Genomic DNA, 27733 nt, shown 5'->3' on the forward strand with positions numbered 1-27733 from the left:
ATATGACCACTTCTCACCTATGCTACACTATTGTCCAAGCCACTAATATCTCTTTGCAGGATTGATGCAAATAGACATAATAACTGATCCGCCTTCTTTTGCTTTTGATCCCTTTCAGTCAACTCTCAACACAATAGGCAAAAAGATTTCTTTCATAAAAGGAAAATCACGTGCCTTTCCTTTTCAAAAATCTCTGCCACCCCATCTCAGCTCAAAGTAAAGGCCAAAGTCCTCACAATGGTGGAAAGGGTCACCGTTGCCCATCTTTACACTACTCCAAGCCTGTATTCCCTCCCTCCACATACCAGGTATGCACCCCCTCAGGGCCTGTGTTCTTGCAGTTCCCCTCCCCAGACAGCCACATGGCTCACATCCTCACCTCCTTCAAGTCTTTTTATTGTCTGTCTTTCCCAAATGGAAGTTCCAATAAGACACGGATTTTTTGTTTGTTTGTTATAGCCTCAGTGGTTGGAACAGTGCCAGACAAATATTAGGCACACGGCTGCAAATCACAAGTTTTGCTCTATCAAAGAATGAAATGCTTTAATTTAACATAGTTTGTATTTCCAATAAGATCTGTTCTATACTTTTGCAAATTTTTTGGTAAATTTTAATTAGGTAAAAAAGAATATTTACAAAATTTGTAAGGCATAAGGAATAATAATATAACAAACAGCAGTGTTTTCACTACCCACTTTAAGAAAGAGAAAATTACATCTCTCAGATTCTCAGAAGTAACTCAATTTTGTATTTATCATTATTTTGCTTTTCTTCATACTTTTACTGTAACATTTATCTCCTTAACCAAAATTTACTTATTTGTCCCTGTTTTTAAACGTTACTAAAAGGAAATCATATTGATTTGCCTATTTTCCTCACGCATGTTCCTAAGAGTCTATGTTCTTCTGTATAGACATAGCTGAATCATTTTCACAGCTATATTGATGTGGGCTATGGGTGGCAGGCTCTTTGCCTCTTCAGAGATAATCTAAACTATCTGTGACTTGTGGGTGTGGGATGATGAAAGGCTGCAGTCCTACCCTTGGGGAGCAGGAAACAGTTTAACAATGCAAGATCTATAAACTTTAAGTATTCAGGGGAAATGCAAATCGAATATGCTAAAGGCTTATCTAGAATGTCTGGAGTCCATGCTAAAAGCTTACCTAAGCTGTGGAAGATATATATGGTAATTTAAGCCTATTGAGAACTGAAACAAAGCGACCATTTGGCCTTTCCTCTCCGTATAAAAGACATTTGAAAATCTTTTTCGGGGCTCGGGATTCATACTGAAAGCTCCCGAGTCTGGCCGGCCGTCAATAAACCATTTTTCCTTCTCAAAATCATTCCTGAGTCCTGGCCTCTCTATACACAAATAATTCAGCCTCTCTCAAATTCTACAACATTTTTGGTGACTCTGGCGGGACAACAAATGAAGGCCAGAGACGGTAGCATTTTGCTACCCCTTCCAAATCCCCGAGGAAGCCGGGAGGACTCGGGTGAACCCCAAATCTGGGCACCCCAGGATTAAATTTAATCCAGAAAAGATGTGGGCTCCACCAGAATCTTCCCGACAAAAATCGAGGGCAATGGAAGGTCTGAAGAGAAAGATTCTGGGAACGAAAAAGAACTCCGAACATGGAAGGAGGTAAGACTCCCCGGGTGAGCACAGTCTGGAAGGCCCTAGCTTTAATTGCTAGGAAGGGGAGGCTGATCACCTCCCGAGAGAACCCTAGTAGCCCCAGAAAGTTGGGGGGAAGGCGTTCTCTCTAGGCTTGGGAAAAGGAGAAAAACCGGGGAAAAGCCCTGGTGTTTTGGGTTTGTCTAACTGCATGTTAGAATCTGGTACTAGTCTTGTATCCACTAAAGGAGTGGAGGCTTGATTTTAATAAAAAGGATTGTTTATAGGTTCAAGTCCTAATGTCCTGGAAATTGGTCTAGATTAAGAAAAACAAAACTTGGTTACAGGAAAATGGATCGGCTTTTCTGGTGGAGCTTGGTCTGGGTGTAAAGTTTAAACAGTGGAAAAAGTCTAGCTGAAATCTTTTGTTATGGTGCTAAATTGTGAATGAATTCACTTTATACCAAATGTTAAGTGTTCTGAGGTTTGTGATGGCTGTGGGGGCAGCCATGGTGAAAATATATATAAACTTGTGGGTCAGATTAGTGACCTTTGTGCTTCTGTCTGTGTCAGCTCAATGCTAGTGTTGGAGTTGTGTCCTTATGTAAAGTAGAATTACAGCAGAGCTGGAGCCCTCCCTTGCCATTGGCAAGGGGGTGAAATGATTATGGGGCAAAACTGAAGAGTCTGGATGTTTGCGGAGTCTAGATGTTTGTGCATGCTCTGCTGTCTTGTCTCTGGTCTGGCCCTTTGCCGGGGCTTGGAGGCCATCTGTGTCCGCGCCATGCACCCAAGTTTGTTGGGGCTGCCCCAGTCAGGGTGGCTGGGTCCCCTGGAGAGTTGATGAATTTGAGTAGGTTCTGTCTGCCCATTTTGGCCTGAAAGCTGGGAAGGGGGGAGCGGCTTGCCCCTTTCCAGTGAGTCCACACCTTCTATTCATAAGCTGCATTCCTGTTTGATTGCTGTGCACCCGACTGCTGGAAGGGGGTAAAAAGCAGAATCAGAATAAAATGCAGTAAAGTTCCCTCCCTAGGGTGTCAAAGCCAAAAATACCTTTGCATTCTGCCCAGGTTCTTAGAAGTATTGTAGTAACTTTAAGTAAGAGAATGTGTTCTGTGAAGGTAAAATTTGTCTTAAGGGTATAAATAATTATAAAAGTTTTACGAAGCATTGTTTAAATTAAGGTATTTAAATGGCTAATTACAGAAGGTCATTATTTAACAAAAACTGAATTAATAATAATAATAAAAGGCAATTTTATAACAAACTTATTTGGCAGTCAGTCTCCCCTGCCAACTTGCTTCCAAAAAAAACTGTTTCTGGTATTACATGCTACTAAGTATTTAAAGTGAAGAAAAGTTCATTATTTTAACAAACTTGTTTAGTATTAATGGCAGTTATATGTTGTAAGAAGTTTGCCTGGTAACTTAGTATGTGGGATATATGGAGTGTGTTTTTATTGTTAAGGAAACAGAAGATGATTTTGTCCTAAGATAAAATGATTGATTATTGGAAAGAGTAGAGTGTGGGACAGAACCTGAATGAATACTGAAAGTGTAGAAGGTTTGTGGAAGGAAAATTTTTATGATTAAAATTGAGTAAGATCAATATACAAAGAAAATCTTTACAAAATAGCTTCTTGTGCTTTAACCTCATCATTTCTCAGTGTTTGAAGAAGAGTCTTACCTCTTTTAAAAGAACATTTATGTTCTAGAAATCAAATCCTGAAAAATAGCTTTATATTTCAAACTAACCGCAAGAGATTTATTCTTTTACTTTAAAGGAAAAATTAAAGTAATGGTTAAGTTCATTTAATATGTTATAAGTCGAATGAAAGGTATTTAAAGGTGTTATAGTTTTTTAAAAAAAATTAATAAAAACTGTAACTAAGAGTTAAAATCATTTATAAATGCATTTATGTTATAAAACAGTAGAAAGGTAATAACTGAAATTATAGCTGGGTGAATTTAGCTTGAAATTATTAAGTGTAAACTCTACACTTCACCTTTCCTTAGTTTATGGTTACTTCAAGGCTAACCTCACCCCTTGCCTTTGCCTATGGTTATTTCATAATAGCTTCTGCCCCTCTGCCCCTCTAGGCCAGAGAAGAGCTGGGACATCACTGTCTCCTCTCCTGGTATTAGTAACCCTTTCTCTCATGAATTCAAGTGTAAACTAAATAAATTGCTGCCTGATAGAATAAGGTTCAATGACCACTGGAGTTTTATTATCTCCAAAATCAAAAAGGGGGGTGAAGGGGGAGAAGTCTCCTGCCCCAACGGTCAGTGTTCCTAAGAGTGGCAATTCATGAGAGAAAGCAGTCTGTCTTCCTGAGGCTTCAAATAGCCTCAGTAAATATATATAAAATTAATCTTGTTGCTTATCCAAAATTCTGCTAAATTCAAAGTAAAATATAAAGTTCTGAAACAAAAAACTAGTGCTAAAGCATTGAGAACATTTTGGTTACAATCCATTAAGAAAGAAAATTCTTGTGTAAAACTGCATAGTCATAGTATAAAACTGCACAGTCATAGTGCAAATTAAGAGTTTCAAGAGTCTTTGAAAGGTTTTGCAGTCACACTTGTTTTGTAAGAATTAGAAGTTTAAAGTATCTAAAGTTATGTTGTGTCAAACTATTCATGTCTGCCTATTTGCTCAAATTGTTGAGGTTAAATATGCAGTTATAAGTAATATATATTTCAGGACTCCAAATTAAGCTAAACAATATATAAAATAATGCAAATTATAAATAATATCAGTGAGTTTTGTTTCTGTGTCTAACTCTTTGTGTCTGCCCATTTGCTCAGTGTATGTCTTCATACATCAGGATAATAATATCAAATTAACAAATGAAAATTCTTAAAAGAGCTCTATTCAAATTGTTAATTAAGTATGCAGTTATATATGTAAATAAATATTCTTAAAGCCCAAATTAAACTAAGCAGGATGAAAAAGTCATAGAAATCTGATTATAGAAACAATTGGGAAAGGGCCTCCTCTTTGCAAGAGCTTTAAAGGCAAGATTAGGTGTAGCAGATTAAACCTATCTACTAGGCTAGGGAATTAAGAATCAGTTTGCTTGGTAATTTCCCAGTTTAAACCTTTTGTCAGCCATAAAATGCAAAAAAATAAAGATTAGGTTAATTTTCACATAAGAAAAATGTTGATGTAACCTGGCGGTCTGCTGCCTCAGTCTCCCACTCCCAGGTTGGACAGCAGTGGAGGAGACCAGTTTAGGCCAGTCCTATGGGCACTGGAAGGATGCCCAAGAAGGAGCTAAGTCGGTGCCATTTCAGCACTAAATTCTATTCCTTATTTGACAAAGGGGGGAGCAGGTAAAAACTAAAATGGTTGGAATGTGATAGAGGAAGCAGTTAAATCAAACTTTTGCGTGGGAAAGTTAAATCTCAGATAAGCTGTAACTTCTGAAGTAGCCAATCTATGGAAAAACAGAGGAAGAGCTTGCATGCCAGGCTTAAGGGTATAAATTGTGTCATTTTTCTTTGTTCAGGGCACCAGCCATATCTGGCTCTGCGCCTCTTCTTGCGAGATTGAGAATAAATTATTTTCTCCACAATCTGGTGAGCCTTATTTTCTTCCAGAAGATTTCTTTCCAACAAAATAAAGGTAATTAGTGGCTCTATTAACAAATTTCAGTAAGTAAAGGAAAGCCCATAAAAACTATGGAGAGATCTTTCCTGGGTTATGATTTTAAAAAATTAAGTAATTGTGTAATGTGTTTTAAAACCTGGTAGTCAGTATGCTTTTAAATTAATAATTTTCATAACTTAAAGAAAAAGAAGTTTTCAGCTTCCTGTAAGAGAAAAAGAGAACATTCCTTGCATAAACTATTATGGTTTCAATTTTATTTAACTTGAGTGTAATCTCCCATAGTCAATTTATAAACTAAATTAACATTATGTACGAAATCTTTAGAGTAATGAAAATTTTAAGTTCACATTGGTGAAATTAGGCTAAAAGAAAAAGATTGTAGATATGCTCTCTTAAATAAACAGAGTAAATTTCTTTGGTAATTGTAATTTAATAAGTTTATTTAAACATGAGGTGTCTAGTCAATGCGGTTATAGTCAATTATAAGGAGTTTGTAAAACATCTGCCAAACTGAAAATGTTTAAATAGTTCTAGTTCTAGAGAAGTCATTGTTAACTAAAACTTAGATTGGTATTGGTAGCAGAAATAACTTAATGATAATAAAACCTGTCTGAAGGCCACCGCAAAGTACATATTTAAGTAAATGGTAATAAAAAGTTATCTTGATTATATTGGAAGTCTTCTGTTTTCATTTTAATAATGAAAAATAATATTTTTCCTCTATTACTAAAGTACCTACTGTTATCTTCATAATAAAATTGTGTAAGTAAACAGTCATTTAATATATGATGTGTTTCATTAAATTGTTTAAAATATATATATATATATATAAACAAGGAATAAACGTTAACATTATCAAACTCTTGTGCATTCGAACCAGGCCTTGTATACATTACAGGTGGCCTCTCCATGTGAGTTATTGGCTAGGCTGGTCACTGACCCCTCAATTAAAAATATTTGCTATATCAGCCTCTGGTTCTGCTCCTGAAGTCGATGGAAACTACTTTGCAGTTTCAAGCTCCTGCAGCAGCCATGATGACTCGGTACAGCCAAGTGTACAATGGATATTACCTCCAGACCGGCACTGTTCCATAGTGCCAGAGAGCACTATGCACCAGGCTAGTAGAATACTGGAAAATCTCTCTAAGATCAAGGATGCTGCGACTTGCTCACTGTGTTGAAGAACATGCTAAGTGGAGCCATGATACCAGGATACTGTAAGTGAAACCTAAACACAATTGGCATTATGGCCTGCTCTCATGGAGAGATAACATGGAAAGTATTACAAACCTGAAACTCAAAACTAATAATTGCAACTCTGAATCCTTATGCATTAAGTAATACATTAGTTAATATTAAATGCTGTACTTTTATCCTGTACTAAATATATGCCTAATAATTATAACGTTATCTTTTCTATTTTGGATCAAGTGCAGAACTATATTAGACATGTTAAATTCCTGGTAAAATCATTTTCTAAACAGTTAATAACATGTCTATAGAATAAGGTGGCAGTCTCAGCCAGTCTCAGTCAACTTCTATATTCTGCTGTACTCTGCTGTGTAGCAAAAGTGCGGCTTGCTTGCTGATGGTGAGTCACCTATTGAACAAGTCAAATTGCTAGAAATTGTACAATGAAAACCAAGGTGTAAAAATCTTTATTCTATAGTTCTAATCACTCCCACAGGTGAAAACTAAGAGTATTTCCAAATTAGTGTTCTAATCCTGAGTGAAGCCAGTTGCCCAAGGAGTGCCAGTTCACCAGGAGCATCTGACAGAGCGAATGAGTGTCAATCATTGAACAGCTTGGAATGTGTCTTCAGACAAAGCTAAGTGTCTGTTGCAGTTTCTCTCTAAAGATGGATAACTTAAAAAAGAATATATATGCTGTTCCCACCAGCTTTGAAGGAGTGCCATCTTTATAGGCACCTAACCTTGTCTACCTCTGTAATCGAATGTGTCCTCTTTTAAAAATAGGTATTCCAAATTTTTAATTAAGTTTGTTTCTTTCAGAGTGAACATCTTATTAACCATATGAAAACTTCATCCAACTTCATACAGAATGCCAGATCCATCTTCCTCCAGTTAGAATAAATTAAGAGTTTTACACTGTATTAGGCAATGACTATAGCCCATGGCCAGCAGGAAGCAGTTACAGAAAAGAGATCCATCTCCCTTCAGCACCCCTTTTAAATTAAAGGTGTAAACTCTTCAAGGGTAAAATAAAATTAATAGATGGATCTGGAACCTGACTGGAAATCCATGTGAGCGCCGGTGGCCTCAGGATGACTGCAGGAGGCTCCCACCCCAGGATTCTGCTGTCCAGAATGAAATCTTCTAAACTCTTAAAAGCAGTCCTGGGTGCTACACTAAAGATTGATAAACAATCAATCAAAACAACAAACAGTCATCTACCTCATAGCTCCAACAATAATTATGCCAAAGCCTAGCAAGTTAAACTTTGGCAAAGGGGGGAAATGATGTGGGCTCTGGGTGGCAGGCTCTTTGTCTCTTCAGAGATAATCTAAACTATCTGTGACTTGTGGGTGTGGGATGATGAAAGGCTGCAGTCCTGCCCTTGGGGAGCAGGAAACAGTTTAACAATGCAAGATCTATAAACTTTAAGTATTCAGGGGAAATGCAAATCGAATATGCTAAAGGCTTATCTAGAATGTCTGGAGTCCATGCTAAAAGCTTACCTAAGCTGTGGAAGATATATATGCTAATTGAAGCCTATTGAGAACTGAAACAAAGCGACCATTTGGCCTTTCCTCTCGGTATAAAAGACATTTGAAAATCTTTTTCCGGGCTCGGGATTCAAACTGAAAGCTCCAGAGTCCGGCCGGCCGTCAATAAACCATTTTTCCTTCTCAAAATCATTCCTGAGTCCTGGCATCTCTATACACAAATAATTGAGCCTCTCTCAAATTCTACAACAATATGATATTCCATCCTATACCTATACTGTTTATTCATGCACTCTATTACAAAGAGAAACTTTACAATATTGAATTTTCCTATCCATGAACATGGCCTCTCAATTTATTTAAGTCTTGTTTAAGGTCTAATACAGTTTTATAATTTTTGCTACAAAGGTCTTACACATCTTTTTTAGATTTATATTTAGGTACTTTACATTTTGATGCACTTATTAATCATATCGTCTTCAAAATTAAATTTCAATTGTTGAGGTACAGAAATTTAATTGATTTTAATATACTAAACCTTGATCAACTCTATTCTCAAGTTAGATTATTGGTTCTTTTATTTATGAATTTGTTTCTTTGGTTTGTTTGAGGGACCAGGGCCTGGGGATTGAACCTCATATGTAAGGTCTGCACTCAACTGCTTGAGCATTATCCGCTCCCCATGAATTATTAATAGTTCCTAAACATGTGTATTTTAGCTTTCCTCTATTGGTTTCTAAACTTTGGGCACTTATATTCTGAAAATATGGTCTTTATAAGATTGAGACTTTAGAATTAGAGAACTTCTTTGTGACCTAACATGTCTTCAATTTTTATGAACTTTTTCCTGGGTCCAAAGAATGAGCACATATTCTCTGTGGATGCATATTTCTATACATATATTAAATTAAGATTATATAACATTTCTGGGAGCAATGTTTATGCCACAGCTAAGTTCATTTATCTAGCATGATTCTGGTTATTTAGCACCCAAGCTAATTCAGAATTAAGTGTCCTTCAGTTAGGTAGCTCTTCAACAAAGGTAGGGCAGATATAACCATCACAGTTTACCAAAGTGAGATTTCATGCTCAAAGGGTTAAATAACTAGTCCGGATTACCACAGCAAGTGGCACACCTGTAGTCTGAACTTTGATTTGTTTCACTTTGTTTACAATTTAAGGCAAGAAACCCTGTATTATAATTCCAGGCAAGAAATCTCAACTACCCCTTTATTCCACCTTCTCGTTGGCATTTCAATAACCACTGGGGTACGGTGCTTTATAATTCTACACCCCAAAGCTCTCTCCCAGCCATCTCCTTTACTGCTACTTTTTATTTTCACTGAAATAAGTAAAGAAACATAAATGCATACACCTGTACTGGGCAACGGTCACGGCGGCCTCAGGCTCAGCCCTGAAGCCCGGCAGGTGCCGGCTCAGGCGGTCCTCCAGGGATCGGCGATCCAACCTGTGTTGCGGCAGCACTTCGGCCGCTTCGGGTTCGCCACTATTCCCGGGCTCCACGGCTGTCGCCGCTGCAGGCCGCAGGCCGCCACGGGGCTCCAGGGTCAGCTTTCCTCCAGCCCCAGGAGCGACTGGACCGCCCGGCCGCCGGGGCGGGGGCTGCTCTGCGGGCGGTGGTTCCAGCCAGTCACGTTCCGGGCACCGCTGCCCAGCGTGCGGTGACTACGGCTCCGCTGGGAAAAGCCAGAAGTTCCGGCTGTGTGTTCGGACATCAGAGAGTTTTCCAGTCAGCCTCAGAGCTGGAGGCCTCAATTTGTAAGAAAACAACGTGGCGGTCAAAGCTAAGGGGGAACAAGAAGGGAGAGACCTCCACCACCCCAAATGTAAGACGCCGGCGGCGCAAGATCCTGGAGGGTGCGGGTCAGAGAAAAGCTCCTCAGAACCTCCGGCCCAGGAGAAAAGAGCCTGGCGTTTCTCCTGCCCAAGCAGCGGACCACGCGCACCGGCCCTGCCCATCGGTCTCCACGACCCCGGGAAGCGGAAGCCAAAGAGGGGAGGGGTCACCTTGAGGGGCGCGGCGGCGGCGCACCGGAAGCAGCCGCGGGGAGGGGTCTCGTTGAGCGGTATAAAGGCAGCCACGCACCGCAAGTGGAACCGCGGGGAGGTGGAGACGTGTCTGTGGGCGCTGGGCCCTCCGCTGACTGAGCTGAGAGGCCGGTGGGGGCCTCCTCACTTACCCTGGTGGGCAGCGCGGGGCGGCGGGGAGGCCGGGATGAAGGCCTCGGCGGCAGCGGGCCCGGCCGTGGTAGCCGAGTGTGTGGAGCGGCTGCAGCAGCGGTTGCAGGCCCTGGAGCGGCACCTGGTCGAGGAGAACAGCCGGCAGGCCGTGGGGGGCGCCCGCGGAGGGGTCGTCCGGCCCGGCGTGGCGCACATGAGCTCGGAGGTGGTGGACTCCAACCCCTACAGGTGAACGGCGCCCCCAGTTGATGCCCCTCTGCTTCCCTGTTCCTCATCGGAATTACGTTCCCCAAAGGGCAAGGCTACGTGCTATACTGGTCAGATGCCCTTTCTCTTTAAAAAACCGAAGCGAGTCAGCCACATGGTGCTGCTGCTGTGCCGGCAGAGGACACGAACCCAGAGTTCTCTCGCCTCTGCCTCACTAGGCCACCTCCCTCCACATGAGGCCTTAATCATGCCAGTCTTGAGGAAACCCTGCAGCTGGTGAACTTCCAGAAGGTGACGTTCACTGTAAAATCCCTTAAGCATAAACGTCAAGTTTTCTAAAAGGTTCATAAACCAGGGGCCGGGGAGAGGAGCCCAGGATTGGCTCCATTCATAAGGTGCTCGGGAACGTCTCTGACCATTCTACTTCACCAGTCCTGCCTGTCCCTTTCCTTTCCTAAGGCTTCTTAATTCAGCAGAAATAATGTCTAAAATGTTTTTTTCCTTTTTTTCAGCCGCCTGATGGCATTGAAGCGTATGGGAATTGTAAATGATTATGAGGTATGATAAACCTTCCCAAATTCTTGAAGATGATTTGAATAAATGAAAATTTCTGGTGACATATTGATGAAGTTACTAAGCAACACATACATAATTTTTCATTTTACAGAAAATCCGTACTTGTGCTGTAGCAATAGTAGGTGTTGGTGGAGTTGGTAGTGTGAGTGCTGAAATGCTGACGAGATGTGGCATTGGTAAGGTAAAAACATTTCTCTTCACCGATCATATAGAGAAATACTAACTCCTGGAGTAAATGAGGTACAGGTTAGGTTTCTTTCCTCATTACTAATGGTTTATTGATTTGTGGCATATTTATTCAGACGCTCGTTCTTCCGAGGGTTTAAGACAGATCCCCACTCAAATGGAAGCTGATGTTATTGCTAATTAAAGAAAGAACTAAGTTGTGTTCAGAAACTTTTTAGTTTGGGTGATATGACCATTTGGACTTACATGGTTTTAGATAAAGAAACTTAGGAAAGAAGCTTTTAAATTGATAGCCTGTGAGTAAAACACTAAAACATCCAATATTCTAAACACATGCTTTATGCTAGATAGATTACAGCATGTGCCATTATTACTTTGAATTTGAACTGGAGAATGATCCAGATTTTTTTTAACCCATTCATATTTTACTTTTTAATAAAATTTATTTGGATTGTGGGTGGTAAGTTTACCTATCTTTCATTTATAAAGCTAAATGTTAGATACATGGTAATTGGATAAGCTTTCCACAATCATATACCTTTTAGTTTATCGTTTCGATAAAGCAAGAATTCTCCTACAAAGTACCAATGCTTTAAACATGTGGATTCACGTATGTCCCAAATTCTTTAAAGAAGATGGTTTTAAAATTGGCACTCTTTTATCAAGATAGAAAAGCCAAACAGCACAATAATAAAAATGTTTATTAAAATGTTTAATACCTCTCAAGAAGTTTTAAAAAGCCAGTCAAAAATTGCTTTTAGCAATTTTTAGCAATTTTAGCTTGAGTACTCTAGATGATTAAATAGGTCAGGGGTTCTTAACCAGGGATTTCAGGGGGTCTGTGGTCTTGAATTGAATAAAATCAACTTACTATATTTTTTCTGATCTCTAACTGAAATCTAGCATTTCTTTCACTTTTGAATGTATGCAATAAATTATAGTAGTCTTCATATATTATAGTCGTTGAATATCTCAAAAAATCACTTATGCTCATCCATTATTCAAAATTACGGTTGTTGTCAGACCTGACACTAGTTGTTTGTCATAAAACCATCAGTTGCTACATTCTGAGAAGGGGTCTGTGGTTTTCACCTAACTGGCAGAGGGTTCCATGGAACAAAAAAGGTTAAGAAAACCCCTGGACTAGGAATACTAAAGACCATCGATATCAGTGGTTCTTAAATTTGCATCAGAATCACAAGGCTGGTTAAGACACAGATTGCCAGACTTTACCCCAGTGGTTTTAATTCTGTAGGTTTGGGGTGGCCTAAGAATTTGCATTTCCAAGTTCCCAGGTGATCTGGGTGTTATTGATTCAGGTATTACAATTTCAGAACCACCATATTCTTGTTATTCAAAGTCAAATTCATGGAGCAGCAGGGGCACCAGCACCAACATTTAGGAACTTGAAATGAAGACTCGAAGCCTAACCCAGACCTACTAAACCAGAGACTATATTATAAGATCCGCAAGTGATTCACATGCACATTAAAGTTTGGGGTGCTTGCCTGTATTTCTAACAAGTTCCCATGCTGATGCTATTGGTCTAAGGCCACATTTTGAGCAGTAAGGATCTAGATCAGTGGTTTTCAAATATTACTGTAATTAGAATTACCTGGGGAATTTTTAAAAAATTCTGATGTCAGACTGTAATCAGAATCTCTAGGGATGGGACTCAGCTACCTGTCTTTTTTTAAAATTCTCCAAGTGATTCCAATGTGAACTTGAGTTTGGAAGCTAAGGCTCTAACTAGATAAGTTTCAGGAAGTCTTTCTTTAATATATAAAACAGATAAGAAGCTGATTCATGAGTTTTAAGTAAGGAAGTGGAAGATGAAGACCCAGAGTCTTTTCCATCTTAATAGTATCTGGAAACCCTTGAGTGCCCTAGATTACCAGATCCAGATCAGCTGCTTTACTATAGATGCTACAAGCCTAACATGTGAATTTATTTTTACCCACAATTAGCAAATTAGCATCAGAAATTGAGTTACAATTCACACCTTCTATTCCCAAGTTAGTATTTCCTACAACCTACTCATAAGAACCTATGAGACAAACTCAAATTTAATAGCTTTCCAGACCTAATAAGTATTTGTTAAATGAACTTAAATCATGTTTTGAAGAAATTTTCTATGATTAGAAAATTACCACAGAGGGATAAATGGTATCTTTTCTAGCAGTTAAGAGTTATCTAGATTTTGATATGGGTTGGATTAATTTTTTTCTTTATAGTTTCTGTATTTAGAAGAAGAAAATCCCATATTTGTTTTCATTATTAAATTTAAGATACTGAAAGTTGTATTACAGACTCCCATAATTGTAAATCAGGAAGGGACCTTGGAGATCATTGGGGCCAACCTCTTTTCACTGATAAGGTATGGGATCTGTGACCCTTGCAAACACCGTGTGTGTTGATGTAACAGAGAGACAGATGCTGTTTGAAACAAGCCTAAGTATATGGCTGGAAACAATTGGTTTCTATAGTAATGTGAACAATCCTATTTGAAACGGTGTTTGCTGGCATGAGTATATGTAGTGTCATATTCACAAAAGGATTCAGGTATACTATAGTTGTAAGTTATAACATTTTTATCTTATTTAAAGGGTTCATTTATGTAATAGGTTCTTGGTTTTTAGCATAATATTAAAATTTTAGAATAAAATAGGATTTTGGCAGTTTTTAAAAATCCAAATGAATAAGATGAAAATTAATTTTCAGTGACTCATTTACTATAGGGATTCTTAACCTTTTTTGTTCCAGGGACCCTTTTGCCAGTCAAGTGAAAACCACAGACCCCCTTCTCAGAATGTAATGGGAGATAGTTTTATGACACTCAACATCAGATATCAGAGAAATAAAGATATTAAGAAATAAAGATAATAAGAGAAATAAAGATAAAAGATAAGTTGATTTTTTTTTTTTTTTTTCCATTCAAGTTCACAGATCCCCTGAAATCTTTTCATAGACTCTTGGGCATCTGTTGACCCCTGGTTAAGAACTCCTGATTTAGAGGGGCAAGAGAGCATTCTGTTTAGGGTGCAGACACTGGATTGAGAAAGTGTGAATTTGAATCCCACTTCTACTGAATATTAGCTGAGAAGTGGTTGGGCAAGTGCCCTAGTTGCCTCACTTCTGAAATGGAGATGATAATACCTGTGTACTTACCTTGTTTGTTGTTAGAAGCATTAAGTGAATTAATATGTGGCCATCTAGTGTTTTAGTTAAACTGTTTTAAACACATCAAATGTGAAGTCCACTAGTTAATTTTTTTAGTCAGTTTTTCGATAAGATTTTCACTAGAGTACCACTATTTTTATTTTAGTTGCTGCTCTTTGACTATGACAAGGTGGAACTGGCCAATATGAATAGACTTTTCTTCCAACCTCATCAAGCAGGATTAAGTAAAGTTCAAGCAGCTGAGCATACTTTGAGGTAAATGGAATAGCTGTTAAGGACCATATGAAGTGAAATCCTTGTATATTTGGGTATGAGTTAACCTGATATGTAAAATGGACCCCAATTTTTCACTATACAAATGCAGGTTTCCATTAACAAAGAATTCTCTTCCTGTTAGAGGGGTGGATTGGTAAGCTTTTATGGACCCTGAAATTTGAATTTCATAATGCTCATGTCATGAAATGTTATTTTGCTTTTGATTTTTTTCTAAACCTTAAAAAAAGTAAAAACCATTCTTAGCTTTCAGGCTGTAACAAAAACAGATGGTGGGCCAGATTTGGGCCATGGGCTTGGAGTTGTCATTTGCCAAGCCCTGCTCTAGAAGTTCCTCTGTGGTACTTGCACTGAATTGAACGAGGAACGAAAAACTTTTTGTTAGGCTGAACTTTAACTACCAGAGATGGTAATGATTTAATTTCCAGCATATAGATTGACCAAGATTGGGGTAGGAACATTTTTATAATTCTTATCAGTCTACTTGCTTTTGAACCTAGTCCTCGAAAATGCAACATGAAATAGAACAGGACTTTGGATTTTCCTTAAATAGCTTGAATTTTTCTTTATTCTGTTAAATGCTCTTTAGCTTTTTTCACTTTTTTCCTTCTTGATTTCTCTTATTATTCCTACTAGTAATCTTTATCTTTGTTCCCCTTTTCTCTCATAGACACATTAATCCTGATGTTCTTTTTGAAGTACACAACTACAGTATCACCACAGTGGAAAACTTTCAGCATTTCATGGAGAGAACAAGGTGAAAATGTTTACTTATGATTTTTTGTATAACTTCCAGTTCAGTTAAATATTTATTAGAAAATATACTGAGTTGTAGATATACATCGATATATATTTTAATATATTTTAATCTTGTAATTTTTGTGCCATTTCTGTGTATTAGGAGCTCAATTAAAAGTATATATTGTCTAAAAACAACAAAAAACCAAACCCTGTAAATTGTAATGCTATAACAAAAGATCCAAAATATAAGTTCTGTGTTCCATATGTTATTTCTACATAAAATCAGCTCTACAGAGACTGGCATAACATCACTGAAATAGTAAACTGTATTAAATTAATTTTTATTACATTCACATTTATAGTGACTGTATAAAATGAACAAAAGTCTATGAAAAAGCTGATAGGGAAATGCTAACTCTTGTGAAGAGACTACTCCCTTCAATTTTTGTAGAGGAATTATTACTACAGTAACATGTTTTATTCATAATAGTTATTCAGTACTTGCTATAAACTAATGCTTCTAAGATACATAAACATTTACTCAAAGACTGTGTGGCTGAACAAAGTCTAATTAGAATGCATTATGTCTTGAGATTTTCAAATAAAATTTTTCTGTGACTAGTAATGGTGGGTTAGAAGAAGGAAAACCTGTTGACCTAGTTCTTAGCTGTGTGGACACTTTTGAAGCTCGAATGACAATAAATACAGTGAGTATTCCTATTGTATAAGATATTATATTTATAGATTTATGTATTTTCTTATATAGTCAATATATATTATCCATCCTAAAAATCCTGAATTTAAACCTTTTAATAATGTATATATATATTTTAAGGAGTATCAGGAATTGAACCCAGGACCCCATACATGGGAAGCAGGAACTTAACCACTGAGCTGTATCTGCTCCCCCTGTATATTAGTTATTTTTGGTGTGCTTTTAGGCTACTTTTGAAATTTATTTCAACAGCTATAGGACTTGTCTTGCCTTGCAGATGTTGCATATTTTGTATTATTAGCCTAATCTCTCATACTGATAGACGAAAGTATAAAATAGCAATAACTTCTGATACACAATTTTTAAAAATAGATTAATATTTTGTACTACTCTTTTTTTGGTCAGCTTTAGTTTTAACTTTTGTTAGGTATTTTAAAGTAAATTTGTAACTGTACAAATTGCCAATAAAAACTTTGGTTTCTAAACAATAAAATTTTAGTTTCTCAAAAGTAAAACAATTCTTTTGTATTATTTTAACTTATCAAATGAAATTTTGGATTTTTTTGTCGCTGAAATTATTTTAGAAAAGTGAATTTTTACATAAATTTTTACTTAAGAAATCCAGTAATCTATGGTTCAATTTAAACAGATATTTATTGATTGCTTGCTTGAATACTGTCAGTTTATTCTTCAAATGAACAATGGCAATTGTTAAGAATTCCATTTATATAACTTCCCCCTTTTTTATTCAGAAAATTAATTTTTAAAATCCTTGGTAATTCATTTAGTTGACCTGAATTTTTCATGAGAAGAATTGGTGACGAACTACTTGCTCTCTTACGTTCTTCCTTTGTTTTCACCTATTTCTACTAAGGCTTGTAATGAACTTGGACAAACATGGATGGCGTCTGGGGTCAGTGAAAATGCAGTTTCAGGACATATACAGCTCATAATTCCTGGAGAATCTGCTTGTTTTGCGGTATACATTATTCATTTTGGGCTATTTTTCACTGTTAGGTACTGAATTTCTTAGGGGTATTAAAAATATAGTACACTTTACAGGAAAAAGAACACTTTGAATATGATAGAATGCTATTCAGAATATCTCATACTTCCTTCCTTTGAAACGTGTTTTCTTTTGTTCCTTTTCATGTAGTGTGCTCCACCACTTGTCGTTGCTGCAAATATTGATGAAAAGACTCTGAAACGGGAAGGTGTTTGTGCAGCCAGCCTTCCTACTACGATGGGAGTGGTGGCTGGAATCTTAGTACAAAATGTGTTAAAGTAAATGGGGGCTAATTTTTCAGAATAGTCTTATCTGCTTTTGATAGAAATATTTCCTGAAGAATTTAAAAATTTTAAATAACCAGCTAAGTATTTAATTGTTTTAAATATTTTTTTATACATGTGTGTCTATTATATATAATCATATTGTGTGTGTATATGAATATATAAGAATATTATTTCCTCCCTGCATTTGTAAGAGCTCATGTTATGTGGTATACGTTGGTATTGATATATTTATGAAGCATTTAACCAAAAGATGCGGTCACCCCTCGGGCTGAAGTGTGGTTTGCTGACCTGGTGGGGGGCGGCGGCCGCGGTAGGCCTACTCCAAACCGCTGCCCCTGTAATAGGGTGGTTGGTCGGGCCCACCGCCACCCCTGAAGGAAGCTCGGCATGGGCGCAGAGTGCCCTCGGGTCTCCCCTTCTCGGCAGCCATGCTTCCGTGGCCGCCCCTCCTCCCAGATAGTGCCACACGATGCCTTCTTTCTCCCTGCGCAGGCGCAGGGCGGAAAAATCCAGTCTGCCCTTTTCCCTCCCCCCGACAGCAGCAACAGCCAGGCGTGGGCGGGAAACTCCAGTCTGCCCTTTTCCCTCCCCCCCCCCCACAGCAGAAACAGCCAGGCATGGGCGGGAAACTCCAGTCTGCCCTTTTCCCCCCCCCCCACAGCAGCAACAGCCAGGCGTGGGCGGGAAACTCCAGTCTGCCTTTTTCCCTCCCCCCCCCCCACAGCAGCAACAGCCAGGCGTGGGCGGGAAACTCCAGTCTGCCCTTTTCCCTCCCCCCACAGCAGCAACAGCCAGGCGTGGGCGGGAAACTCCAGTCTGCCCTTTTCCCTCCCCCCACAGCAGCAACAGCCAGGCGTGGGCGGGAAACTCCAGTCTGCCCTTTTCCCTCCCCCCACAGCAGCAACAGCCAGGCGTGGGCGGGAAACTCCAGTCTGCCCTTTTCCCTCCCCCCACAGCAGCAACAGCCAGGCGTGGGCGGGAAACTCCAGTCTGCCCTCTACCCCAGCAACAGCAGCCACCAATCACTAAACCCTGCCACTTACCCCAGCAACAGTAACAGCCAATCCCTAACCACCACCCCTCCCCCGCCCAGTACCGCCCACTGACCTTTCTCCGGCAACCAATCAGAACAGGGCGTGGCTTCGACCAATCAGCCTTCCCCAGCCCCTATAAAACTGTTGCCTCTCCCTCAATAAAGTGGACTTGCGTGTTTACCTTGTCTCCACGGTAGTTCTTCTGCCGTGCGCCCTCCAGTCCTGAGAGCCCCCGACAAGGGCCTGGCCTCCCTTGTCCCCAGTTCGTCGCCTGCTTCTCCGGGCAACCCCCTCGTCGTCGGCTTTGCCGTGCGACCCCGTCAGCCAAACCGCGCAACCCCTGTGAGACCGACCCCTCGTCCCAAGCGGGACCGACCCCTCGTCCCAAGCGGGACCGACCCCTCGTCCCAAGCGGGACCGACCCCTCGTCCCAAGCGGGACCGACCCCTCGTCCCAAGCGGGACCGACCCCTCGTCCCAAGCGGGACCGACCCCTCGTCCCAAGCGGGACCGACCCCTCGTCCCAAGCGGGACCGACCCCTCGTCCCAAGCGGGACCGACCCCTCGTCCCAAGCGGGACCCCACCTCTACCGACCGAGCAAACCGTCGCAAAAAGATTTAAATCTCTGCAGGCTTGACCAAAGGGTAGTGACATAGACATGAAAACCCTGGGCTTCTACTATCTTTAATTATTACTAAAAATAATCTGAATGTGATTAAAAACTAACCAGGGTATCATTTCTGCTATCCAAAAACCGTATCTAGCAACCACACCTATCTAAACTGTAACTAAAAAGAAAGAAAAAGGTACCATATTAGCTAAAATTAATGTCCAAGAGTTTATGAACCAACTCACAATCATTTTATTAAAGGCAGAATACCTTTAGGTTTTTTTCAGTCCATAATTTTTATTTCACTTTACAACTTTAATTAGCTTCTTATGTGCTTCTTAAGCCTCCTATATATTAAGATCAAACTGGAACATGAAACAAGGAGGCATCCTGATCTTAGTATCTGCTGCCAGAAAAGAAATGGTAGAAAGCGTATATAAGAACTTTCAAGGTAACAGTCTAGGGCTGTTGCACGTAAGAGAAAATAGCCTGTACAAGCTTCGGTAAGCCCTAACTGAAACATTTTGTAGCATGGTACAAAAGAGAGAGAGAGAGAGAGAAAATGCATGGTTACAAAGTATTCTTTTAAGGATGTATCATATTTAACCAGCCCTCTGTTGGTGGACATTTGGGCTACTTAAAGATTTTTACTATTATCAACAATGCTGCATATATCTTGCATATATCTTTATGTACTAGACTTTTGTACTGTGAACTTTTAGATGAGGAATTTGAGTAAATGCAGTTTGTTTGGTTTTTTTAGGAGGTACCAGGGATTGAACCCAGGACCTCGTACATGGGAAACAGGCACTCAACCCCCTTGAGCTACTTCGCCCCAGTACAGTATTTATCTTCACAGATATTATAGAAGTTTCCCTTCCAAAGGATGTACATTTCACTACAGTATAAGAGTATGTTTCCCCAACACTTTGATAATAGTGGCAATCTAATAGATGAAAAATGGATCTCATTGTAATTTTCATTTAATTCTGGCAAGGGCTGAGCACGTACCTTTTTCTGTAAATTTTCTGCCCATCTTCTTTGCTCAGTTTTTTGTCTTTCCTTAGTGACATACTGTAAGACCTTGTATATTAAGAATATGCACTTGAAAATGTTTGTCCTTTTATCCTTTCTTTTGTACGTGATCTTTTTTCTCTATACAGAAGCTTTTCAGAGGAGTCAGATTTGACTTCTGGGATACTGTAAACATTCTATATCTTGATCTGGTAATGCTTACTTGGATGAAGATTTGTGTAACAATTCTTTGAGCTGTACATTTAAGATTATATATTTTAGTGTGTGTACATTATATATGAAAATGTTTAAAAATTAAGGATTTGGTATCATATTTCAGGAATTTTTAAGACACACTTTTCCCACGTTTTAACCTCTGAAATCAGGATGCTTCTTAAATGTTGTTGACATGTCATTGGTTTTTTTATATTTTTTAGTGATTCATAAAATAAGAGTGTGTTCCACAGTTAGTGAAATAACCTTTTATTTCATTCATTCAGTAACTCTTTAAGCATCTCCTATGAGCCAGGCCCTGTGTGCAAGATAGAGTTTTCTGGGTATCATGCTACAAAATCATTACCTATTCCAAATCATTTTTTTAAATATTCAGATACTTTCTTCTAGAACTTTTATGGTTTTATTTATATAAATCTACTTTGCTTCATTTTTCCAGATTTCTGTTAGGTTTTGGTACTGTTAGTTTCTACCTTGGATACAATGCCATGCAGGATTTCTTTCCTACCATGTCCATGAAACCAAATCCTCAGTGTGAAGACAAAAATTGCAGGAAGCAACAGAACGAATATAAGGTATATGTCAGTCTATGAGAATATATGAAGGATCATAGTGCTCAGGACAATAACTCAAGAAATAGAAACAAGTATTTAGATTTGGAATACAAGATAAACAGATTCCTCCTCAATTTTTAAATTTTTATTTGTTTACTTCTAAAATGGAAGTAAATTTATGTACAAAATCTTTACTTGCTTTTGCTAGTATAAAAAGCCTATCTGAATTCTTGATTAATGCCTCAGAGAACTGAGAATGGATAAAAACATCTCTTGTTTGATTTCTACAGAAAAAGGTAGCAGCACTACCCAAACAGGAGGTTGTTCAAGAAGAGAAAGAGATAATACATGAAGATAATGAGTGGGGTAGGTATTCCTTTATGAATTAAAATTGCAGCATAAAACAAAATCTTCCATGGCAGTGAATATAATTATTAAAATATCTTACAAATTTTTAATGGTTATTGCTTGTTAAATTAAGATCCTTAAAATTATTATATGATCAAATTTAACTCTAGGTATTGAGCTGGTATCTGAGGTTTCAGAAGAGGAACTGAAAAACTCTTTGGGTCCAATTCCTGACTTACCTGAAGGGATTACAGTGGCCTATACAATTCCAAAAACTGTAATTTTAAAATCTGATTTATCCATAATAAATATCATATAAGAAAAAATTTGTATTTATCATCACCATGCGGTATTTGTTTCTGATATTTTACACTATATAGCATTAAGATGTGAGAAGTATTCAGTGCTAATATGGTGATATACAAAGCATATTTTAAACTGACAATATAGACATAAAATAGTTTCATTTACTCATTAACAGATCGAGTATTCTAGATTTTGATGAAAATATCAAAATCAATTTGTACATTGATAGTTTTAGCCATACCACCATTTAAAAATACTACTTCAGTACAGATCTCAAAACTATTCAAATTGCTGCCTTATTTTGAGTGGCAGGTAGGGATAATAAAGGACTTTTTCTTTCCTAAAAATTAGAAGACATATTTATTAAAGAAAATTTGCTTTATAAACTTGTTGAAAATGGTTAGGTTTACTGAGTACATACTCCTAAATCAAGAATTTTACATGCTTCTTTCCTTCATTAGTGGACAGCAAGAAGATTCTGTACCTGGGATAACAGTGGAAGATTCTAGTGAAAGCTTGGAAGACCTCATGGCCAAGATGAAGAATATATAAATAACGGACTGGCAAATATTTGATTTCCTATGTTTAAGCTTATTCCCTTGCAGTTAAAAACATTTGTTTTAAGATCAGTAAAACTTAAGGCAACATCAACTGATGTATAAATTTTCACTGAATTGTTATACTTTTTGAAAATATTTTGTTGCTTCATGCTCCCTTCCCCAACCAAATCACTTTCCCGAAACTCATGTGCCACTCTAATAAGTAAACATCAAAGGATTATTATAGGTGTTTATGAATTTTACCAAAAACTTCATCAGTTAAATGTTTTGACTGATTTGGGGGGGTGAGGTGGTTTGTGAGAGGGTGAGGCAGGATTGATCTGATGCTGTAGTCTTCCTTTTCCAAAAACCCCTTGTCTTGTGTTGCCTGAGGATCATGGATAATAAAGTAGTATGTGATCCTCAAATGCAGCTCTATTCAATAGAGCTAGCAAGTGCAATTGTCTTTCGAATTGCTCTGTACAAGAAAGTTGCCCACTGCTACTAACTTGACCTACAATGAGTTAAAATTAACCTATAATATAAAGACATCTTATCTTCTTAAAGGTTTCCTGATGAAATACAAGTTAAAATGTAGTCATTGTAATAGTTTGTAAAGCTATCATTATGGATAGACAGATAAAGGTTCTGTTATGAAATACAAATTATATTTTATACTGTACCAAGGAAAAGAAATTATTGCATCTGTGGTATATCTGGAATCACTCTATTAATTGTGGAGCAAGAGACAGAAAATTTAGGCTCTTAAGATATCCGTATCACATAGGCTACCTTCTGAATATTTTACTTCATTTAATTTAGATTTCCTAGATGTTGTCAAGAGTTAAGCCTCCACAATGACTGACGTGTATTTTTTCCCAGGAGAGGTATCTATCTTCCCTTGATCCTGACCAGAAAACTGGTTTTCTCTGGAGGGATAACGTAACAAAAGCATACAGAACCTTGGTTGAAAAAAATCCCTAATGTTTTGGGATCCTTGGTTGAAAAAAACTCCTAATGTTTTGGAAACCAATAAATAACCATTACCAGCAGGCTGTTTCTATTCTGAATCTTTTGTTTTGGTGAGTTTTAGTTTTGAAGATTTGAATGTCTAAATTATATATCTAGGGGGAGAAATGTTAAAAAAAAAAAAAGGACACCCCATGTGTAAAATAAAGTTCTAAAAACTAATCAGAATGCCCCAAATATCAAATGTTTTTAATATACACTTGAGGTTATCAGATCATATTGTTGTGATTCTTGTGTTTACCATTAAGAAAATAAGGGCATAGTTTGTCTTACCCTTGAAATTTATCTTTTACCATTTCTTTATAATTCAGCTGTCATCACCTGTGAAATACTTTTTCTAGTTTTAGAGATTTTTTTTTTAATTACAGAAGTTGTAAGCTTACAGAAAAATCATGGAAGTAATTTCCTTATACCTGCCCCCATTTTGCATTAGTGTGGCACTATTGTATTACAGATGAGACACTATTGTAATTGTGACATTAACCAGAGCCCACAGTCTACACTAGGTTCTCTGAGCAGTACAAGCCTATGTTTTTTTTTAACATTAATATGTAATTTTTATACTGGTAACAGACACCACCCAAAATTTCCCCTTTTAACCACATTCAGAATATATAATATTATATTTATGCTATGCTACTGTCACCACCATCAATTACTAAAACTTTTCTATCACCCCAAACAGAAACTGTCAATTAAGCTTTAATTCCCCACCCCCTAACCCTACACATCAGCCCCTGGTATTCAGGTTTCTGATACCATGTATTTGCTTAGTGTAATTATTTCACACCTGTAAGATCATAAAATATTTGTCCTATGTCTGGTTTATTTCACTCAACATGATGTCTTCAAGGTTAATCCATTTCACATATATCAAAATTCTGTTCCTTTTCACAGCTTAATTATACTGCATTGTGTGTATATACTACCTTGTCTCTATCCATTCGTCTGCTGATGGACACTTAGGTTGGTTCCATCTTTTGTCAATTGTGAAAAATGCTGCTATAAACATTGGTGTGCAAACATCTTTTCGAATCCCTGCTTTCTTTTGGGTACATACCTAGAAGTGGGATTGCCAGGTCATACAGCAAATCTATACTTGACTTTCTGAATATAGATTGCCAGAGGACAGGGAAGAATAGGGAATAAGGAGTTAAGGCTTAAAATAAACAGAGTTTTATCTGGGATGCAAGAAATGTTTTTGGTAATGGTAGCACAATATTGTGAATATAATTAACAGCAGTTGATTATATATTTGAATGTGGTTAAATGGAGAAATTTCAGGTTGTATATATGGTACTGAAATAAAAATTTTAAAAAGAAAAATCAAAACCCTGTGGAGTCACCCAAGCGCCTCAACTTGAAGATGCTACTCAGCAAGTATTGGACACATAAAAGTATTCTGTAATGTTCAATATACTTTTAAGTAATAATGCAAACTTTAGCCCTCTTTTATAAACTGGAAGGGAAAAGTGGACTTAACATTGCACTTTTGTTTTAAAACAGTAAAGTGTGGCTGCTATATCTTTCACCTTTATAATTAACACAGAAAGTTACATGTATTAAAATTATTGATTATAAAAATTATTGTATATAAATACAGCAATTGGTACAAAACAATATCTAAAATGTAACATTTATAAAATCTGTAAAAAATACTTAATTTTCAGTATAAAATTGGCCAAGTAATTTGCATTTGAAGTAAATGAAGACACAGACTTGAGACTATTTAAGAAAGAAGATAACGAATATCACATCCAATTTTGGGGAAAGGTCAATAAATGCCAAAGAACTTGACCTTTACTGCACCAATGTGACTGTAGACCTTATGCAGATATGTACTACACGGTAATAACACAGAATATGTAAAGCAAAGGAAAAGCAGAGGGTCTGGCCCAGTCTGCTCAAGGAAAAGGTGTAGAATACAAAACATAGAATTTTTTATTTTTAATGCACCAATCAGTGATTCCTGTGACTAGTTTTTAAGACAATCCAAATCTTAAATAAATATTGTCCATTCAATCCTCAAAATTTTTCTTTAAGGTAGAGAGGTGAAAGACTACTGCTAAAAAGCATGACCAAGAAAACAAGGTGTAAAGCTTTTGAGAGATGGAAAAAATCATGGAATTCTTGAACTTGACTCTAACTGTTCTGACAGCTCATGGAGAAGACTAATCCTTTCTTCATGTCATTAGAATTGTGTCTATATGCTTGCATTCCATACACTAGGAAAATTTTAAATAGAACAGGCACAATCATGATTCAAACATCAGTGTAGTCCAATACAATTTCATACAAATGTCAAATCACATAAAGTTAGTAAAAGTTAACTCTTCTTAAAAACCTAACATTTTTCTTACAGTTTTTAAATTCTAGTGTTCTAAATGTTTCTTAATTTTTACCCTAAGGTGCATTTGCACTGAATTGGGATTGCTGCTGTTACCTTTGTCCTTGAAGGAAAACATTAGGAGAGTGAGTTGTTTTTAAGCTAAATGCGTCTCCACTTGATGAGTGTCGTAAAGGAGCTTTTTCACCCAAAAGTGATGCTTCTGCTTCTTTTATTTCCATTGCCCTTTTATATAGTGCAGCAGCCTTTTCAAAATCTCCTCCTTCATAGCTTTGATTTTTTAAAAAATTCTTAAAATGAAAATTAACATAACCTCTTAACAATTCTAAAGGACCTTGTAGGATACAGAAAAACAAGTTACCATTTTTTTCAGCAGACAAAATATCCAAACTCTTCTCCTTTCCATCTATACTGCTGTGGAACACTGCAGTATTTTATATAGATAGTATTAAGACAGTGTAGTAATGGATGTAGGGAATTTGCAAGGGGAGGTAAGGTATTCCCTCTGTCCTCATGTAAACACAAATGAGGAAGCAAAAATCAAACACGATTCATGGTAAATAAGCTCTGAGGACGTCAAATTGACCATTTTGCTCCCACAACCAATTAGTTACAAATGTAAACCATCCTTCACCATTTGCCATTATATACTCCTCTACAGAGCATTGTGCAGCCTTTATTTCACCTCTGGATATGCAGCAATAAATATTCTGTGTTGTCCTAAGAGGAGTCAAAGCTGCTCTAAAAGAGAGTTGGGCTGTAGAAGGAAAGTGAAAAAATTCTTACCTAAGCACAGCTAAATTTTTTAATGTTTCTCCAACTCGAGGATGCATCTGACCCAGGCTGTCTTCATAAATCTTGAATGCCCTTTCATACAATGGCAAAGCTTCAATGTGTTTTTTCTTATTAAAAAAAAAAGCAGTAATGCTTACTTGAACACAGTGGGTTTCTGAAATTGCTTGAGATTAAGCTGGCCTATTGTGGTAAGCACTTAAGTTAATATCCATAGATTAATTTATAAACAATCATAATATGAGATGCAGTATAGTAGCCAAAAATCTGAGCCTTAGACCTGACTTGGTAACCATTTGACTTTAATTGGTAAACATAAGCACAAACCTCTCTTGACTGCCCAGTGAGTACACATCTGTTCTTTACTTATCAGAGGAAAATGCCACAAGCCTAAAGACATTCTTATATAGGACTTAGGAGTCCCCAGTATTTAAATATTAAGCTCATATACTAAACTAAACACTCAGTTGGTGTTTTACATGAAGAGGAAGGAACCATCTTCAGTAGTCTCAAGTATTAAAGGAAGCATTAGAGGATAAATAATCTAAATTTTCTTTAATCATTGGTAATGTGCCATACCTAACTCATGTTTCTCTCTAGTTTATAACAAAACATCATTCATTTGTAAAGAATTAAAATGGGGGAACTTACCATTTGGCTATAAAGAACAGCTAAATTCACCAAGGCAGTTGCCACACTAGGATGCTTTGGGCCAAAGGATTTCTGTCGAATTTCAACAGCCAATTCATACAAAGGTATAGCCTTGTCAAGTTTCCCCTAAAAAATGACAGTGAAATCTGAGGGAAAAAATGTTAAGGCAATAAAAACTATCTGATCAGAAAGCTGTTCCCATTAAGATAAAATATGGTATTAAATTATTTGAGGGAAACTGATGTGGCTCAAGTGATTGGGCTCCTGTCTACCATATAGGAGGCCCAGGGTTCGATTCCCAGGGCCTCCTGGTGAAAGGCAAGCTGGCCTGTGCAGTGAGCTGGCTTGAGTGGAGAGCTGGACCTTGCATAGAGCCGGCCCATGTGGCATGCTGACCCTCACAGGAGGGCTGGCCTGCACAGGAGTGTTAGCCCACGCGGAAAGCTGGTGCAGCAAGATGATGCAACAAAATGACACAGGAGAGAAAATAAGAGACACAGCAGACCAGGGAACTGAGGTGGCGCCAGAGATTGAACAACTCTCTCCCACTCTGGAAGGTTCCAGGTTCGGTTCCTGGTGCCCTCTCTAACAAGCAGACACAGAAGAACACACAGTGAATTGACACAGCAGATGGTGTGTGTGTGTGTGTGTAGAAATAAATAAATCTTTTAAATTATTTGAGGGAAAAAAAAATCTCAGTAAAAGCATTCTTCTCAGTTCAACTGCTAAAGTTATAGAATAGAATAAAATATATGAAGAGATTATATGGTAAAAAATATAAAGGTAAAGTTATATGAATAAGAAAACACTCTCTGATGATTCAGAAAGCCCTTTAGGATCACCAATTTACTTCTCCCTGTTCCTGGTGGTGGAGAAATGTCAGTCATTTGCTACTGTACATAGTTCAGAGATAGCATCATAAAAACTCATTTCCACTTATCTCTTTCGCTTTAAACCCCTTCCAGACTCTTTTAACTATTTCCTG

At 37.8% G+C, this 27733-nt stretch overlaps 1 protein-coding gene across 1 annotated transcript; it reads left to right on the top strand.

Moving 5' to 3' along the window:
- The first annotated feature begins 9973 nt into the window (after nt 1–9973).
- Nucleotides 9974–23775, top strand: LOC131276372 (ubiquitin-like modifier-activating enzyme 5). The gene is made up of 12 exons (XM_058289563.2): nt 9974–10347; nt 10839–10884; nt 10994–11083; nt 14414–14523; nt 15212–15298; nt 15905–15989; nt 16872–16976; nt 17154–17281; nt 20622–20757; nt 21027–21102; nt 21255–21361; nt 21859–23775. Exons 1-12 carry the CDS (start codon nt 10154–10156, stop codon nt 21940–21942), a joined length of 1248 nt encoding a protein of 415 aa, XP_058145546.1. The 5' UTR covers nt 9974–10153; the 3' UTR covers nt 21943–23775.
- The last annotated feature ends 3958 nt before the right edge of the window (nt 23776–27733 follow it).

Source organism: Dasypus novemcinctus, chromosome 28, assembly GCF_030445035.2.
Source record: "Dasypus novemcinctus isolate mDasNov1 chromosome 28, mDasNov1.1.hap2, whole genome shotgun sequence".
NCBI classification, from domain to species: domain Eukaryota; kingdom Metazoa; phylum Chordata; class Mammalia; order Cingulata; family Dasypodidae; genus Dasypus; species Dasypus novemcinctus.